General features: G+C 41.6%; 1 protein-coding gene across 1 annotated transcript; it reads left to right on the top strand.

Moving 5' to 3' along the window:
• The first annotated feature begins 14,465 nt into the window (after positions 1 to 14,465).
• LOC146960702 (uncharacterized) lies at positions 14,466 to 17,843 on the top strand. The gene is made up of 6 exons (XM_085772138.1): positions 14,466 to 14,484; positions 15,607 to 15,710; positions 15,796 to 16,068; positions 16,211 to 16,294; positions 16,625 to 16,843; positions 17,706 to 17,843. Exons 1-6 carry the CDS (start codon positions 14,466 to 14,468, stop codon positions 17,841 to 17,843), a joined length of 837 nt encoding a protein of 278 aa, XP_085628264.1.
• The last annotated feature ends 446 nt before the right edge of the window (positions 17,844 to 18,289 follow it).

Raw genomic sequence — 18,289 nt, 5'->3', positions numbered from 1 at the left:
GAGTGTGGACTTTTGCTGGAAATCAGTTGAAAATTCACCAAACAGCTTATTTTACTTCAAATTGTGATGTCTCCAAGCAGAGTGTGGACTTTTGCTGGAAATCAGTTGAAAATTCACCAAACAGCTTATTTCACTTCAAATTGTGATGTCTCCAAGCTCCCCACGCTCCGTTTGCCAAATTGGGCCTCCCACGGCCAGATCTGTCCAAAACGACCAACGCTGACACAGGCTGTACAGAGTGTGGACTTTTGCTGGAAATCAGTTGAAAATTCACCAAACAGCTTATTTTACTTCAAATTGTCATGTCTCCAAGCAGAGTCTGGACTTTTGCTGGAAATCAGTTGAAAATTCACCAAACAGCTTATTTTACTTCAAATTGTCATGTCTCCAAGCAGAGTCTGGACTTTTGCTGGAAATTCAGTTGAAAATTCACCAAACAGCTTATTTCACTTCAAATTGTGATGTCTCCAAGCTCCCCACGCTCCGTTTGCCAAATTTGGCCTCCCAGGGCCAGATCTGTCCAAAACGACCAACGCTAACACAGGCTGTACAGAGTGTGGACTTTTGCTGGAAATCAGTTGAAAATTCACCAAACAGCTTATTTCACTTCAAATTGTGATGTCTCCAAGCTCCCCACGCTCCGTTTGCCAAATTAGGCCTCCCATGGCCAGATCTGTCCAAAACGACCAACGCTGACACAGGCTGTACAGAGTGTGGACTTTTGCTGGAAATCAGTTGAAAATTCACCAAACAGCTTATTTTACTTCAAATTGTGATGTCTCCAAGCAGAGTGTGGACTTTTGCTGGAAATTCAGTTGAAAATTCACCAAACAGCTTATTTTACTTCAAATTGTGATGTCTCCAAGCAGAGTCTGGACTTTTGCTGGAAATCAGTTGAAAATTCACCAAACAGCTTATTTTACTTCAAATTGTGATGTCTCCAAGCTCCCCACGCTCCGTTTGCCAAATTGGGCCTCCCACGGCCAGATCTGTCCAAAACGACCAACGTTGACACAGGCTGTACAGAGTGTGGACTTTTGCTGGAAATCAGTTGAAAATTCACCAAACAGCTTATTTTACTTCAAATTGTGATGTCTCCAAGCAGAGTGTGGACTTTTGCTGGAAATCAGTTGAAAATTCACCAAACAGCTTATTTTACTTCAAATTGTGATGTCTCCAAGCTCCCCACGCTGCGTTTGCCAAATTAGGCCTCCCATGGCCAGATCTGTCCAAAACGACCAACGCTGACACAGGCTGTACAGAGTGTGGACTTTTGCTGGAAATCAGTTGAAAATTCACCAAACAGCTTATTTTACTTCAAATTGTGATGTCTCCAAGCAGAGTCTGGACTTTTGCTGGAAATCAGTTGAAAATTCACCAAACAGCTTATTTTACTTCAAATTGTGATGTCTCCAAGCTCCCCACGCTCCGTTTGCCAAATTGGGCCTCCCACGGCCAGATCTGTCCAAAACGACCAACGCTGACACAGGCTGTACAGAGTGTGGACTTTTGCTGGAAATCAGTTGAAAATTCACCAAACAGCTTATTTTACTTCAAATTGTGATGTCTCCAAGCAGAGTCTGGACTTTTGCTGGAAATCAGTTGAAAATTCACCAAACAGCTTATTTTACTTCAAATTGTGATGTCTCCAAGCAGAGTGTGGACTTTTGCTGGAAATCAGTTGAAAAATCACCAAACAGCTTATTTTACTTCAAATTGTGATGTCTCCAAGCAGAGTGTGGACTTTTGCTGGAAATCAGTTGAAAATTCACCAAACAGCTTATTTTACTTCAAATTGTGATGTCTCCAAGCAGAGTGTGGACTTTTGCTGGAAATCAGTTGAAAATTCACCAAACAGCTTATTTTACTTCAAATTGTGATGTCTCCAAGCATAGTGTGGACTTTTGCTGGAAATCAGTTGAAAAATCACCAAACAGCTTATTTTACTTCAAATTGTGATGTCTCCAAGCTCCCCACGCTGCGTTTGCCAAATTAGGCCTCCCATGGCCAGATCTGTCCAAAACGACCAACGCTGACACAGGCTGTACAGAGTGTGGACTTTTGCTGGAAATCAGTTGAAAATTCACCAAACAGCTTATTTTACTTCAAATTGTGATGTCTCCAAGCAGAGTCTGGACTTTTGCTGGAAATCAGTTGAAAATTCACCAAACAGCTTATTTTACTTCAAATTGTGATGTCTCCAAGCTCCCCACGCTGCGTTTGCCAAATTAGGCCTCCCATGGCCAGATCTGTCCAAAACGACCAACGCTGACACAGGCTGTACAGAGTGTGGACTTTTGCTGGAAATCAGTTGAAAATTCACCAAACAGCTTATTTTACTTCAAATTGTGATGTCTCCAAGCTCCCAACGCTCCGTTTGCCAAATTGGGCCTCCCACGGCCAGATCTGTCCAAAACGACCAACGCTGACACAGGCTGTACAGAGTGTGGACTTTTGCTGGAAATCAGTTGAAAATTCACCAAACAGCTTATTTTACTTCAAATTGTCATGTCTCCAAGCAGAGTGTGGACTTTTGCTGGAAATCAGTTGAAAATTCACCAAACAGCTTATTTTACTTCAAATTGTGATGTCTCCAAGCTCCCCACGCTCCGTTTGCCAAATTGGGCCTCCCACGGCCAGATCTGTCCAAAACGACCAACGTTGACACAGGCTGTACAGAGTGTGGACTTTTGCTGGAAATCAGTTGAAAATTCACCAAACAGCTTATTGTACTTCAAATTGTGATGTCTCCAAGCTCCCCACGCTCCGTTTGCCAAATTGGGCTTCCCACGGCCAGATCTATCCAAAACGACCAACGTTGACCCAGGCTGTACAGAGTGTGGACTTTTGCTGGAAATCAGTGGAAATTCACCAAACAGCTTATTTTACTTCAAATTGTCATGTCTCCAAGCAGAGTCTGGACTTTTGCTGGAAATTCAGTTGAAAATTCACCAAACAGCTTATTTCACTTCAAATTGTGATGTCTCCAAGCTCCCCATGCACCGTTTGCCAAATTTGGCCTCCCAGGGCCAGATCTGTCCAAAACGACCAAAGCTAACACAGGCTGTACAGAGTGTGGACTTTTGCTGGAAATCAGTTGAAAATTCACCAAACAGCTTATTTCACTTCAAATTGTGATGTCTCCAAGCTCCCCACGCTCCGTTTGCCAAATTAGGCCTCCCATGGCCAGATCTGTCCAAAACGACCAACGCTGACACAGGCTGTACAGAGTGTGGACTTTTGCTGGAAATCAGTTGAAAATTCACCAAACAGCTTATTTTACTTCAAATCGTGATGTCTCCAAGCAGAATTCACCAAACAGCTTATTTTACTTCAAATTGTGATGTCTCCAAGCAGAGTGTGGACTTTTGCTGGAAATCAGTTGAAAATTCACCAAACAGCTTATTTTACTTCAAATTGTGATGTCTCCAAGCAGAGTCTGGACTTTTGCTGGAAATCAGTTGAAAATTCACCAAACAGCTTATTTTACTTCAAATTGTGATGTCTCCAAGCTCCCCACGCTCCGTTTGCCAAATTGGGCCTCCCACGGCCAGATCTGTCCAAAACGACCAACGCTGACACAGGCTGTACAGAGTGTGGACTTTTGCTGGAAATCAGTTGAAAATTCACCAAACAGCTTATTTTACTTCAAATTGTCATGTCTCCAAGCAGAGTGTGGACTTTTGCTGGAAATCAGTTGAAAATTCACCAAACAGCTTATTTTACTTCAAATTGTGATGTCTCCAAGCAGAGTCTGGACTTTTGCTGGAAATCAGTTGAAAATTCACCAAACAGCTTATTTTACTTCAAATTGTCACGTCTCCAAGCAGAGTCTGGACTTTTGCTGGAAATCAGTTGAAAATTCACCAAACAGCTTATTTTACTTCAAATTGTGATGTCTCCAAGCAGAGTCTGGACTTTTGCTGGAAATCAGTTGAAAATTCACCAAACAGCTTATTTTACTTCAAATTGTGATGTCTCCAAGCAGAGTCTGGACTTTTGCTGGAAATCAGTTGAAAATTCACCAAACAGCTTATTTTACTTCAAATTGTGATGTCTCCAAGCTCCCCACGCTCCGTTTGCCAAATTGGGCCTCCCACGGCCAGATCTGTCCAAAACGACCAACGTTGACACAGGCTGTACAGAGTGTGGACTTTTGCTGGAAATCAGTTGAAAATTCACCAAACAGCTTATTTTACTTCAAATTGTCATGTCTCCAAGCAGAGTCTGGACTTTTGCTGGAAATTCAGTTGAAAATTCACCAAACAGCTTATTTCACTTCAAATTGTGATGTCTCCAAGCTCCCCACGCTCCGTTTGCCAAATTGGGCCTCCCACGGCCAGATCTGTCCAAAACGACCAACGCTGACACAGGCTGTACAGAGTGTGGACTTTTGCTGGAAATCAGTTGAAAATTCACCAAACAGCTTATTTTACTTCAAATTGTGATGTCTCCAAGCTCCCCACGCTCCGTTTGCCAAATTGGGCCTCCCACGGCCTGATCTATCCAAAACGACCAACCCTGACACAGGCTGTACAGAGTGTGGACTTTTGCTGGAAATCAGTTGAAAATTCACCAAACAGCTTATTTTACTTCAAATTGTGATGTCTCCAAGCTCCCCACGCTCCGTTTGCCAAATTGGGCCTCCCACGGCCAGATCTATCCAAAACGACCAACGTTGACACTGGCTGTACAGAGTGTGGACTTTTGCTGGAAATCAGTTGAAAATTCACCAAACAGCTTATTTTACTTCAAATTGTCATGTCTCCAAGCAGAGTGTGGACTTTTGCTGGAAATCAGTTGAAAATTCACCAAACAGCTTATTTCACTTCAAATTGTGATGTCTCCAAGCTCCCCATGCACCGTTTGCCAAATTTGGCCTCCCAGGGCCAGATCTGTCCAAAACGACCAAAGCTAACACAGGCTGTACAGAGTGTGGACTTTTGCTGGAGATCAGTTGAAAATTCACCAAACAGCTTATTTCACTTCAAATTGTGATGTCTCCAAGCTCCCCATGCACCGTTTGCCAAATTTGGCCTCCCAGGGCCAGATCTGTCCAAAACGACCAACGCTAACACAGGCTGTACAGAGTGTGGACTTTTGCTGGAAATCAGTTGAAAATTCACCAAACAGCTTATTTCACTTCAAATTGTGATGTCTCCAAGCTCCCCACGCACCGTTTGCCAAATTGGGCCTCCCACGGCCAGATCTGTCCAAAACGACCAAAGCTGACACAGGCTGTACAGAGTGTGGACTTTTGCTGGAAATCAGTTGAAAATTCACCAAACAGCTTATTTTACTTCAAATTGTGATGTCTCCAAGCATAGTGTGGACTTTTGCTGGAAATCAGTTGAAAAATCACAAACAGCTTATTTTACTTCAAATTGTGATGTCTCCAAGCAGAGTCTGGACTTTTGCTGGAAATCAGTTGAAAATTCACCAAACAGCTTATTTTACTTCAAATTGTGATGTCTCCAAGCTCCCCACGCTCCGTTTGCCAAATTGGGCCTCCCACGGCCAGATCTGTCCAAAACGACCAACGCTGACACAGGCTGTACAGAGTGTGGACTTTTGCTGGAAATCAGTTGAAAATTCACCAAACAGCTTATTTTACTTCAAATTGTGATGTCTCCAAGCAGAGTCTGGACTTTTGCTGGAAATCAGTTGAAAATTCACCAAACAGCTTATTTTACTTCAAATTGTGATGTCTCCAAGCTCCCCACGCTGCGTTTGCCAAATTAGGCCTCCCATGGCCAGATCTGTCCAAAACGACCAACGCTGACACAGGCTGTACAGAGTGTGGACTTTTGCTGGAAATCAGTTGAAAATTCACCAAACAGCTTATTTTACTTCAAATTGTGATGTCTCCAAGCAGAGTCTGGACTTTTGCTGGAAATCAGTTGAAAATTCACCAAACAGCTTATTTCACTTCAAATTGTGATGTCTCCAAGCTCCCCACGCTCCGTTTGCCAAATTGGGCCTCCCACGGCCAGATCTGTCCAAAACGACCAACGCTGACACAGGCTGTACAGAGTGTGGACTTTTGCTGGAAATCAGTTGAAAATTCAGCAAACAGCTTATTTTACTTCAAATTGTCATGTCTCCAAGCAGAGTCTGGACTTTTGCTGGAAATCAGTTGAAAATTCACCAAACAGCTTATTTTACTTCAAATTGTGATGTCTCCAAGCATAGTGTGGACTTTTGCTGGAAATCAGTTGAAAAATCACCAAACAGCTTATTTTACTTCAAATTGTGATGTCTCCAAGCTCCCCACGCTGCGTTTGCCAAATTAGGCCTCCCATGGCCAGATCTGTCCAAAACGACCAACCCTGACACAGGCTGTACAGAGTGTGGACTTTTGCTGGAAATCAGTTGAAAATTCATCAAACAGCTTATTTTACTTCAAATTGTGATGTCTCCAAGCAGAGTCTGGACTTTTGCTGGAAATCAGTTGAAAATTCACCAAACAGCTTATTTTACTTCAAATTGTGATGTCTCCAAGCTCCCCACGCTGCGTTTGCCAAATTAGGCCTCCCATGGCCAGATCTGTCCAAAACGACCAACGCTGACACAGGCTGTACAGAGTGTGGACTTTTGCTGGAAATCAGTTGAAAATTCACCAAACAGCTTATTTTACTTCAAATTGTGATGTCTCCAAGCTCCCAACGCTCCGATTGCCAAATTGGGCTTCCCACGGCCAGATCTGTCCAAAACGACCAACGCTGACACAGGCTGTACAGAGTGTGGACTTTTGCTGGAAATCAGTTGAAAATTCACCAAACAGCTTATTTTACTTCAAATTGTCACGTCTCCAAGCAGAGTGTGGACTTTTGCTGGAAATCAGTTGAAAATTCACCAAACAGCTTATTTTACTTCAAATTGTGATGTCTCCAAGCTCCCCACGCTCCGTTTGCCAAATTGGGCCTCCCACGGCCAGATCTGCCCATATCGACCAACGCTGACACAGGCTGTACAGAGTGTGGACTTTTGCTGCTTTTTTGGGCCTCCTGTGTTTATTAATTTTATTTTTGCAAACCTTGTCAATTTTAAATAAAGTTTTGTATGTGATCATTGAACTCCGTCTCCTACCCTCCCTGAAGTGAACGAACCTGAGTGTCCTTTGATAGGTGATAGTTGACCTTTAGTACGGGTCCTTGGGCCCTAACCCAAGGTGGCGTTGTTGGCGACAAATTTAATAGTATAAGTAACCCTCGTATTGCCACATATATAATATATATAAATGGTATCTGTAAATAGTTAATGAAATAAATTTACAAAATCTTACATGCATATCATAATGGCCAGCTTCCATCTTTGTTTGTTGATGACAAACCTGCCAGACTTATAATAAAGTAAATTAGAAACCATGAGCCTGATTGTCTTGGGTGAACATTGGAAATGTTACTTTGAGCCTGCATGAACGGGGCCAAAGTAACTTTCGATGTATACTGTAAGGAAGTACATGTGTTGTCTCAACTGTTGAATATTAACTTAGAGCCTGCATGAACGGGGCCTAAGTATTCTCTGAAGTAGAATGAGCATTTACTGAGCTGACCTGCAACCACTTTTGATTACGCTGCTTAATGTTATACTTGACACGGGTCTGTCTGTGTATTACTATAAAACCATGTCTATATCACTTAGAGCCTGCATGAACGGGGCCTAAGTCGATATTGATCTGTCAAATTAGTAGTCACAGGCCTGTCTGTGTCAGTATACCAGAGATTTTTTTTCATTTCTTAGAGCCTGCATGAACGGGGCCCTAAGACGATATTAAGTCTTTAAATAAGTAGTCACAAGCCTGTCTGTGTCAGTATACCAGAGTTTTCTTTATTTCTTAGAGCCTGCATGAACGGGGCAAAAGATGATATTGAGCTTTGGAATACTGTAACACATTTAAAATAAATATGTAACCTCCCTTGTCAATGTTTTTGTAGATAGTTTCTGGAGTTGTGATTAAGTTCAACATAGTTTGAAATGAAAGTTCAAAATGTTACTTAAAAAATAACTTTAAAAAAATCTCAAAAAAAAGCACCTTATCATAAAAATAAAAATATATATATATAAAAATTAAGTTCATACAGTGGTTTGTTATTTCATGATTTGCGATAGTTGATAATCTGTTACATTTATTTAGAGAGAAAATTTAATTTAACAAAAAAATTATTGAATAAATATATATTCCTAATTTATATATATGGAGCTAAGCGAAAGTTCAGACAGGAAGACTATCTCTTAAACACAGCCTCTCCCGAGCTCACCCTCTATCTTCTCGCTCCGCCCTCTTCACCTAATTCATCCAATCACAGGCTGTCATCTCCTCTCTCTCCTACCGATCAGTCTCTAGCGTCAAATTTAGAAGTGTTCCCTTTCTCTGCTGTTATCCAGCAAAACTCTCAGCCCACCTCCACCCCTTCTCCACCTCCATCTGATGCCGACCATCTTCATCGGGATCTTCGACCAGGAGTCTACCACCACCAGTGTCTAGGCCCGGGGGGGGATCATCATCTTCAGATGCAAGCTATCACCCATAGATCAGTACTCCACGATGATCTACTCCCCGGCGTCTAAGCGCCAAAGCCTATTTGTATGCACAATAAATGCAATTTCACTTTTCAGTCTGACTCTCTTTTCCTTATAAGTCTGTCCTGATTGAAATAATATAAATTAAGTATTTTTTTGGTTTGATTTTCTGTTATCATTGTGGCTGATGGAGTTCATATTGTGATGTTTGTGGGACTAATGTAGTAGAAGTAATGTGGTGTGAGCTTCTTATTTGGCTTTGTTTCTTCGTTTCTTCTTCATCTTGCAACATTACGGTTACTTCACTGTCTGTATAATCCTAGTGACTCCAACCCTCTCTGTGTGTTTCTCCCTCTTCCCTATAGGGGCATTTTCCAAGCGCAGACTGCTGCTGCAGGGCACACACCGTAGGCTCATCTGCTCATCACTCCTCTGCTCCATTACACCAGCTGAACACTTACTCATCAGTTCACCACGCTTTACAATGCACAGCTCCACTACTTCCAAAACTTAAGCCAACTCCTTCATTTCTGGTCTTACATTATTGGACAAAATGATTATTCCAGGTGTATCTAACCATTGTGACTACTGAGGTCAGACACCTAATTAATTCAGGATTGAGCATGAACTCAGTATCTGCCGCCTTGGTCTTCCTGACGAGAGGGACCCAACTGCAGTCAATATGGCGGACACGGGCGGCGCCATACATCCAATCCATACCGGAAGTCCCAAGCGGAAGTTTGTTCTTCGTGCAGTCTGGTTCACACTCCAGGACAGAAGGTGGCGGTAATGCACCAAAAGTGTAGAAGAAGGAAAAATTCCATAAAATCTACCATCTTTCGTGTAGACCGTTAATATAATACATCCATGGTGTAGACAGAGCGGTTCAACGAACGGTAAGAAAAATAGTTTTTTAATTATCATTCCACGAGTGTGGTATTATCTTTAGGATGTAATTCGTGCTTTTTACAAATGCGATGCGTGGAATAACTGAGTGACACGTCTCGTGAAGGTTGTTTTTTCTTGTCCGAGCTATTAGCTTAGCTTAGCTTAGCTTAGCTTAGCTTAGCTTAGCTTAGCTTAGCTCATGTATGTGTGTTCAGAGGTAACAACGGTTAATTTGTTTACTTTGTGTTTTTGTTTTTAATAGATCTTTGAGGTCCTTCGAGTCATTGAGGAGGTCACGGGCGTGGGGGAACAGATAAAAAAAGGGGATATCCACCTCCTCGATTTTGTCTTTGATGTTATGCTCCCAGAGGTAAGAATGTCAATCGAGCTTGCATGGGAATTGTGAGGAAATTATTGGGTGTTCAATTTTATTCCTTTGGAAAGCATAAAAACAAAGAGAACACTCTTTACAGCATCATAAGGTTACTGTATGATTGGATCATGTTACTATTTTTCAGATTTTGATCAGAATCCTCGTGGAGGAAGGCCTCACCAGGCTGAAGGCTGAGGTTGTGTTGGCCAGTGGGAGCCTGTTTTAAGCCCCACCACCACCAGATACTGTGCCCCCAACAAAGCAGGATGGCCTGGCGACACCTGTTTGTTTGTTCTGTTTTGTAATAAAGGCATTGTTTACAAAAAATAACTCAAGTCAAGTTATTATTGCCAGTATGAAAGTGCAATATTGTGTTTTGTTTGATTCCAGAAAGATTAACAGAGGACTGAAAATGGGAAAATTTAATTATTGCATTCATTTGATAGCTAAACCTGATGATGAATACATTTGTAGACCCAGGAAATGCCTGCTCTGTTGCAGGAACACATGTCGTCCATGATGCTCCTACTCATCCCTGAAGATCCCTGAAGGGTTAAAATATGATCAGCAGGATTGAAGTCCCTACTCCCCAGCAGACTGCAGCATAAAAGAACACACTTGCTATCACAGACTGATTGTACTACAGATGTCAAGAAATCTGAGCCTCCTTAAGACAGCACAGTTCCCCAAACTGGCCTTTATCTCCTCGGTCACATCTTACCTGACAGGAAGGATCATGATCAGTGCATAATGTCTGGTACCACCAATTATTTGTGTCTTCTATTTTTCTACCTCCCCAATAATAAAAATATTAATGTCAAAGTATGACTGTGTGGTTTGCATGTTGCAACTACTGACTAATCTGAAAGTGGTCAATTCATTTGATATTGTAAATTCTCATTTTATTAATCCTAGGTTTATTTAATGAGAATTCAGTCTATTCAATATTTATATTATTCAGTCCTATTGGGAGCTAGAGAGAGTGTGCGTGAGTGAACCCCACCACACAACCATATTTTTATGTTAACGTTGAACGTTAGAAGTTATAGAAGAAGTTATTAATCCATGAAAAGTTAACATTTAGTGATTAGTGGACTTCTAACTTCTGAGTTTTACAGTAGCCTATAAACTTGCGAAGTTAATTACTTAGTCAATTATACCGTTACGATAAACATGTAACTGCAAAAAGAATCCATAATTATGTGTAAACGTACGTGCTTTTATTGTTGTAGCTCGCCTCGGAGCGGTGTTTAACTAACTTCCGCTTGAGACTTCCGGTATGGATTGAAACGTACGTGCTTTTATTGTTGTAGCTCGCCTCAGAGCAACTAACTTCCGCTTGAGACTTCCGGTATGGATTGGATGTATGGTGCCGCTCGTGTCGGCCATATTGACTGCAGCAAGGTACTCTTGTTCCTGACAGCTGTTGTAAGAGATGCTCAGAAAATGTAGTTTTTTGGACTTTCTTAAAAGTAGAGATATTACATAAATCTTACATCTATTAAGAAATAACCAAAACCAGTAAATCATGTGTAGAGTTATCTCATTCAAATAGATACTAATTGTAGATATAATAATATAATACATACTTATTTAGTGTTCAACCAACAGTAAAGCTAGGACATTTTAAATATGAATAGAAGACAAAGGGAGTTGCTTTTGGAAGATAATTTATTTGACATGTAAAAAAAAATAAGTAATTAAGTTGGTTAGAAAAATAAATTTCACAGACAAAACAAAGATTCTTTAATATGTAAGACTTTTTGAAAAAAAAATTAAACTTATAATTAAGTAAAGTGAAAATATGCAAAAACAAATAAATAATATAAAATAGTGCATGTAATCTTAAAAAATAAGACTAGATTCTTAAATAATATTACAGTTTTTCTCGATTGCTAAGACACATTTCTTGAAGGCTGCTCACCTTTTCTCTAAACTGTGAACATAAACCCCAATTTTCAAGCGACATTCACAAAACTTCAGACTCTTCTTGCAAAACCAAACTTTCACCTCAAAACAGTTTAATCTGTTCTCAAAACTGAACTCTGTTGTCAAATCGTGCGTGAAAAACTGTAAAATAAAAGAAACAATTTGTGGGGTGGCGAGTGGTGCAGTGGGTAGAGTAGAGTGGCCGCCCCATCTTAGAGGCTACAGTCCTCACAGCAGCAGACAAAATAAATCCTGGATTTGTCAAGCTTCCCTGGGTTAGCCACAGAAGCCCTCCACCGACACCTGGGCGTCAAAGCTGAATACATGATGAAGGTGCCAGGTGTTGATGGCAAAGATGGTGAACATCTTCCTTCATCATGTTAACAAGCTCAACACTCCTCACACCCCCCATGTCGTTGCCGCCACAGTGGATGATGAGGATGTCAGGTGCTGTTCTTCCTCGCAGGGAGTGGGAAAGGAAGGGAAGGAGGCCTTTCCACCGCAGTCCACCCCAGCCGAACCAGCAGACGCGGACACCGGGCACACTGAGGTCAGTCCCCATGGTTTCTGCAGCTCTCTGGGCAGCACGTCGGACATAGCTGTCCCCAATTATCCAAACTGTACCTGTGTGAGGAGAAAGAGAATGAAATAAGAAAAAGTTACTCATTAAAGTTGGCTCATGTTTATGGCAATATGTTACATCTATTAAAAGCGGAAAGTACATAGCAACAAAATTACTTAATAATACATTTATCTATCCTTTGAAGCAAGACGATCTAATAACTGAACTGTGTGAAGTGTAAAGTAGGAGACAGCTTACATCGTTTGGCTTCAAGGGAGCCGACGTCTGGGCCAGGGGCTGTGACGGGGCAGCCGGGAGCTTGGGTGCCAGGGGTTTGGGCTGGGCGTCCATCTGTGGTTGGGCAGTGGGCCTGGGTGGCCTGGTCAAGGTGGCTGGGAGGGCCCATTTTCTTTGTTGAATGCATTCTAAAAAAGACAGACAAACTTCTTGTAACCAATTGTGTTTTGAAATGCCTTACTAAGTAAGTAGCCTAATAATACCACACTGTGAAAGCACTCCACTAAAATGCTCAGCATTCAAAATCTCTCTTTAGTTACCTATACAAATATAATTTATTATTGATGTTTTTCTTGTTATTATTATTATGTGACATCCCTCTTATCTCAAAGAAGTTAAGGTGCACTAAAAGTTCAAATAAACTATGCACAGCCTTTACATCTCATCCAAAACCATTTTGAAATTGGTTGTTTATCTAAGGAAGTAAGTTATGAATATTTTACCAGAACTTAGCCTATATGTTCACTTAATCTTTTTTTTTAAACTACCTGTTATTTTAAGATTACAGAGGTAAAAAGAAAAAAAAGTTCAGATATTTCCCTCTGAAATATAGGCTAACGTTAGTGTACTGAAGTAGGTTAAAATTACAACAGCATAAAATGAAAATTATGTTAATCTTGTTGAGTGCAATTACCTCAAATATGCAGCGCTTGAAGACAATATTATTTTTATTACTGTTCACCACTGCATTACTGTTCACCACTGCTTTTAATATCAAGGGTTAGGGTTAACTTATAACCATAGACTGTAAAGCTTATAATCATAGGTTATAACATATGTTCAAGTTTCTTAAAATTAGGCTACACTACAAGTCATTTACGTTAATGAAGTTACTTTGACGTTATGGTTGGTGACGTTGGAGTTTTGCGGACTTGTATACTTTTATTAAATAAAAATATATACCTATAATCTCATATTTGATCGTTATTTCAAGTGGTGCTGTGGCGTTAAGGGAATTACCTTCGTTCACTAGCGCTCGAGCACGGTGTTAGCAGCAGGGTGAGAGTCGGGCTTCGGATTCATCAGCGGTGCTCTGTAGCTGGGTGGGTGGGTGCTGAAGCTGCCGCTTAGCTTATTAGCCTAGCTGTTTAGCCTTAGGCTAGCTCGGTTTGGGCAGTTGCTTCGATATGGATTCCTGGGTTTACGGGGTGTCCTTGAATGCACCATGAAGCCCCTCACACGCTTTACCGTACGAGACGATGTAGACAGGCACTCGATTTTAAAGTGAAGATAGCGCGACCGAGCTTTTCCGAAGTGCAGCTGGCGTGACCAAGAACTGATGTAAAAATGTATAATTTCGAAAAGAGTGTTGCAGCTGGAACTACTAGAGGGGAGTAGCTAACGTTAGCTAGCGAGCAGCTAGTTGGTATTACATGAGAAAAAAACGATCTGTTATTATTAGCATCTGTCTGTAAATGCAATTGTAGTGTGTGTACCTAAAAATAATTAAGCTTGGGCTTCTTCTAGGGGTGAAAGTAGCTAAAGTTAATGTTAGGCTATATAATGTCGAACCATCTTGTCTATTTTCTTTTTCATGCATGATAGCAGCTAGTTAGCAGACAGGGATCCTGCACAGCCTCGGCGAGATCAAAGGCTGTCGCCACGTGTTATGTGACAGCTGTGGCGGCACATCAAAAGCTCGCTCTGGCTCGTATAAACCGGTATAAGCCCCCCTGGGCTAATCTGCTCTCCCCCTTTTCATCCATCAGAGGTAAGAATTTGTCTTTTCAACTTGCTAGCTTGAGAGTATTAGCTATAACACATCAGTTGTACACAATAGTGAGATTAAGTTTGACGTTACTCTGTCGTGTTTTGGCTAAGATCACCTGAAACACATTAAAATATGTACAGTTGGTCTTGATAGTATCTTAGCTTAGCTTCAACTGCGGGAAAATGTACAACAATAGGGAACGTAGGTTCATTTATGCTTTGTGTTTTTTCTATTGATTCAAATAGTCGTTGTATTTGCTTGAGGTGACTGTAAATATGTATCCACTTTTGATAAATGGTCTTAAAGGGATAGTATAATTTTTTTTTAAAGTGGCGTTGTATGATCTACAAATAGCCCCTAAGTACTTTAATTGCAGTAGAAGACTCTCTGCACTCCTCCCGTTAGCAACGCCAGCCCATAGCCCTGCCCAGAGATTTACAACATACAGTGTGGTGGAGGAAGCCCGACCAGGAGCAGCTGACGGAGTCCCCCCCCAGCCAGTGTGTCCAGAGAGGGGTCCAGGACCATAGAGACCCAACCCCCCTGCTCCCCATCCCCAGGTGCACGGTTCTGGAGATTGGATGATGTGCGTGCCAACTTCTGTGCATGTGAGTATGCAGCTGTTTTATAGTATTAAGTATAAGTATTAAAGCAGAAGTAAGCGATCCGGTCGTTTTGGCTAATGCTGCGTTCCAGGCCGGCTTTTGAAACCGTAAATTACAGCTTAAAGTCACAACTTACGACTTTGTAGCGTTCCAGGCAACCCACTCGTGTTTTTCCGATCTGCTTTACCTGTGAAAGTCACTAAAACGGCCACTCGTAACTTCCGACCCGTGAAGTCGTACCAGATCGAACTGGTACGACTTCACAGGTCGGAAAAACACGAGTTACGGGTTGCCTTGAACGCACCATAACAGTCCTCGTCAATACGTCACCACATTCACGGCGTCCCTTGGCTGCACACACAGCCCTGCATGCCGTTCTTTCTCCTCATTGGATAAAAACTGTAGGATACGAGAAAAGTTTTCTCCTCGGCTCAGAGCAGAGCAGAGTGACTGACAGACCCGTGTTTCAGACCAAACACTCTATGTAAGTGATTGCTGTCGGAAGATATAACTATTTAAGACTTATATTAACACAAATATATCACTTACTTCTGCTTTAAATAACAATTCATATTCTGTTTGTTTACAGCTTTTAAACTGTTGGGGTTTTTTTTACTTAAAGAAAATGTACATTTATTTTAGGTATTTGCTGTTTTCCTTCATTCATTTTTTATTTTTTATTTTTTTACCTGTATTTGTTTTGTTTATTTCTAAACAGGCCGCGGTACTGGTTACCGCCACAGAGTGCAGGCATGGCCAGTTTCACCCTTCACTGGGCACAAACACAAACTGGTCAAGCCACCAGAGTCTCCTGACAAGAAGGTATTATTATTTCTCCAGTTTATGAAGAAAACGGTTGATGTTGGTGAGGACTTTCATGCTAAAGAAATTATGTTTGTTGTTGCAGTTTGTTCTGATTATCGGAGACTCCCATCTACGTGCCATTGTAGATGGTGTGGTCCGGATGCCAGAGAAACCCTTTGCCTTTGGCTTCATGTCGACCGCAGGGGCTGCTGCCTCTGCACTGCGGACCGACGTGCTGAATGCTGTGCTTCCTCGGATCCCTGACGCCGTGTGTCCTCTGGCGCCCAGCAACAACCTCAGAGCCAGCAGGACCATCGACGAAGCTGCCGCCGACTACACCAAGCTCCTGCTCAGCATTCGCAGCTGCTGGCCCAACGTAAGCTTTTTTCATGTCTTGATTGCTTCTTCATTCTTAATAGTAGTAGGAGTAGTACATTAGCTGGTCTAATTAGATTATATGAGCTTTCAAATAATAATGTATGTATTGTAACCTGTATATGACTTTTTGTTTTCTGCAGGTTTTTGTTGTTGACTTCCCTCCCCGCCTGGACTGTGAGGTGTCTTACCAGGACCTCCTTCGCCAGGCATACCACCGCGTGTCTGCAAGTATAGGTACGTAAAAAAGTTCTTAGATTAAATGGAGTTACATTTTGTTATATGTTCTCTGCAAGCCGTTTCAATAAAAATGTACCTCAATATGCATTGAGGTGTAGTAACGAATAAAAAGTCACCATTACATGTATGGAGATTATAATGGCTGTTTTTTATTTTTTAGATGTGACGTACTTCTCAGCTGAGGATTACTTCCCTTAACCGGCCGCAGCTGTGGGGCAGAGATGTTGTAAGTAGAATATCCTTGTGTGAAGCTGCAGCTGCTTTTTGTGGCTAAAACTTTGTATCTGTAAATTAATTTGGTTATGTAATTTCTGCAGATCCATCTGAGCGATGACGAGGGGATGTGGATCCTCGTCCGTTTGCTGTGGTCCGCCGCCATGCAGCAGCTGGAGACACCACCACCAGCACCCCCGGTCTCTCCCAGGCCTTCACCGCCAGTTAGGAACTTCACTCCCAAGCTGGTTGTGACGGGAGAGGTCCCTGCTCCACGGTCACCTGACCCCTTTCAGTGGCAGCAAGTCAGTCATGGCCGCAAGGTAATTGTTACAGTAGGTGCGTTTCCATCAGCTGTTTAGCTGCGCATCGAGATGTATCGCATTGGAAAATGATGATGGAAACGCCGTGATTCGAATTAAAATCCCCTGATTCGCACAAACTGAAATACTCTCGCTAGGGCCGGGTTTTGGTTGATGATTCGAATTAAGTGTGACGTAGCGCACTCACAAGACAACATCAGGGTTTCACTACATGTAATTAATTGTGGCGCACCGCCACGGCAAAATAAAAGCCCCCACACACCTTCATAATGATGTTACTGCACTTCTTCATAGTTCCTCCTCAGTAAAAACGAAACTTATCAACCAGTGCATCCAGTGTTTATCATTAATAAAGTCTGTGACAGCCGCGACTCTCTCTCTCTCTCTCTCTCTCTCTCTCTCTCTCCCTCTCTCTCACACACACACGGACAGGTCGCATCATGAAGGTAATAAACATATGCGCCAAATCGCGCTAATGTGTTCAAATCAGACCGTCAGTCCGTCCGGGGGGGGGGGTGCAAAGTCCGTAGATGGAAACACACATGATTCAAATTTCTTTTAATGCGCATTTCCCAGTAATTCGAATCACTTTGGATGGAAACATGGCTACAGTAATGTGTATATGAGACTTTGTGAAAATTAGATTTTTTTTTTTCTCTCAAGTGGTTTACAATTTGATTAATGCAATGTAATACAACTTTTCATTCCAGACGAGCCAGCCTGGTGAACCGCACAGCCCAGGATGGCTCAGCAGCAGGTTTGTTTTTTTCAAATACTTTAGGATGTCTTAATTGGTTCTTAATGTATACTTTGTGTATGTGATAAGACATATTGTCAGTGAATTTTTCTTTTTGTTTCACAGGCGGAGGAGAGCTTCTTTCCACTGAACCCAGTCTGGTTCAGCAGCGCAGCATTACATGCTATGGAGGAAGTTTCTCCTTCTGATCTGTCTTGCCCAGTGAACTACCAGCCCTCTCCAAAGCACAAGAGGGTAATTTGAGTGATTTACATTTATCTATTATTTTAGGGTTTGTTATAACTGTCACCTGATTCCCAACAGTCAATAATGCTAATACTTTTCAAAATAAGCATTGATACTAATAATAATGGTAGTTGAACAAACTCAAGCTATTCTCAAACATATTTGTAATTGTAATTCAGTGGGTGACTTGTATAGATCGATAGATCGATAGATAGATAGATAGATAGATAGATAGATAGATAGATAGATAGATAGATAGATAGATAGATAGATAGATAGATAGATAGATAGATAGATAGATAGATACTTTATTAATCCCGAAGGAAATTCATCTGTAAGCTGCTCCAAACATTCTGAAAGAAAGTACTTAGCTAATGTAGACAGATGTAGCAATAATATAAAAGAATAAAATAAAATATAAAATATACCTATATTTATACAACAGTTAGTTCCGACCGGTCCCA

The sequence above is a fragment of the Trachurus japonicus genome, unplaced genomic scaffold (genome assembly GCF_045865225.1).
Source record: "Trachurus japonicus isolate A0001 unplaced genomic scaffold, Traja_1.0 AP030098.1".
Taxonomy (NCBI): domain Eukaryota; kingdom Metazoa; phylum Chordata; class Actinopteri; order Carangiformes; family Carangidae; genus Trachurus; species Trachurus japonicus.
This window is presented reverse-complemented; position numbering and strand designations above follow the sequence as displayed.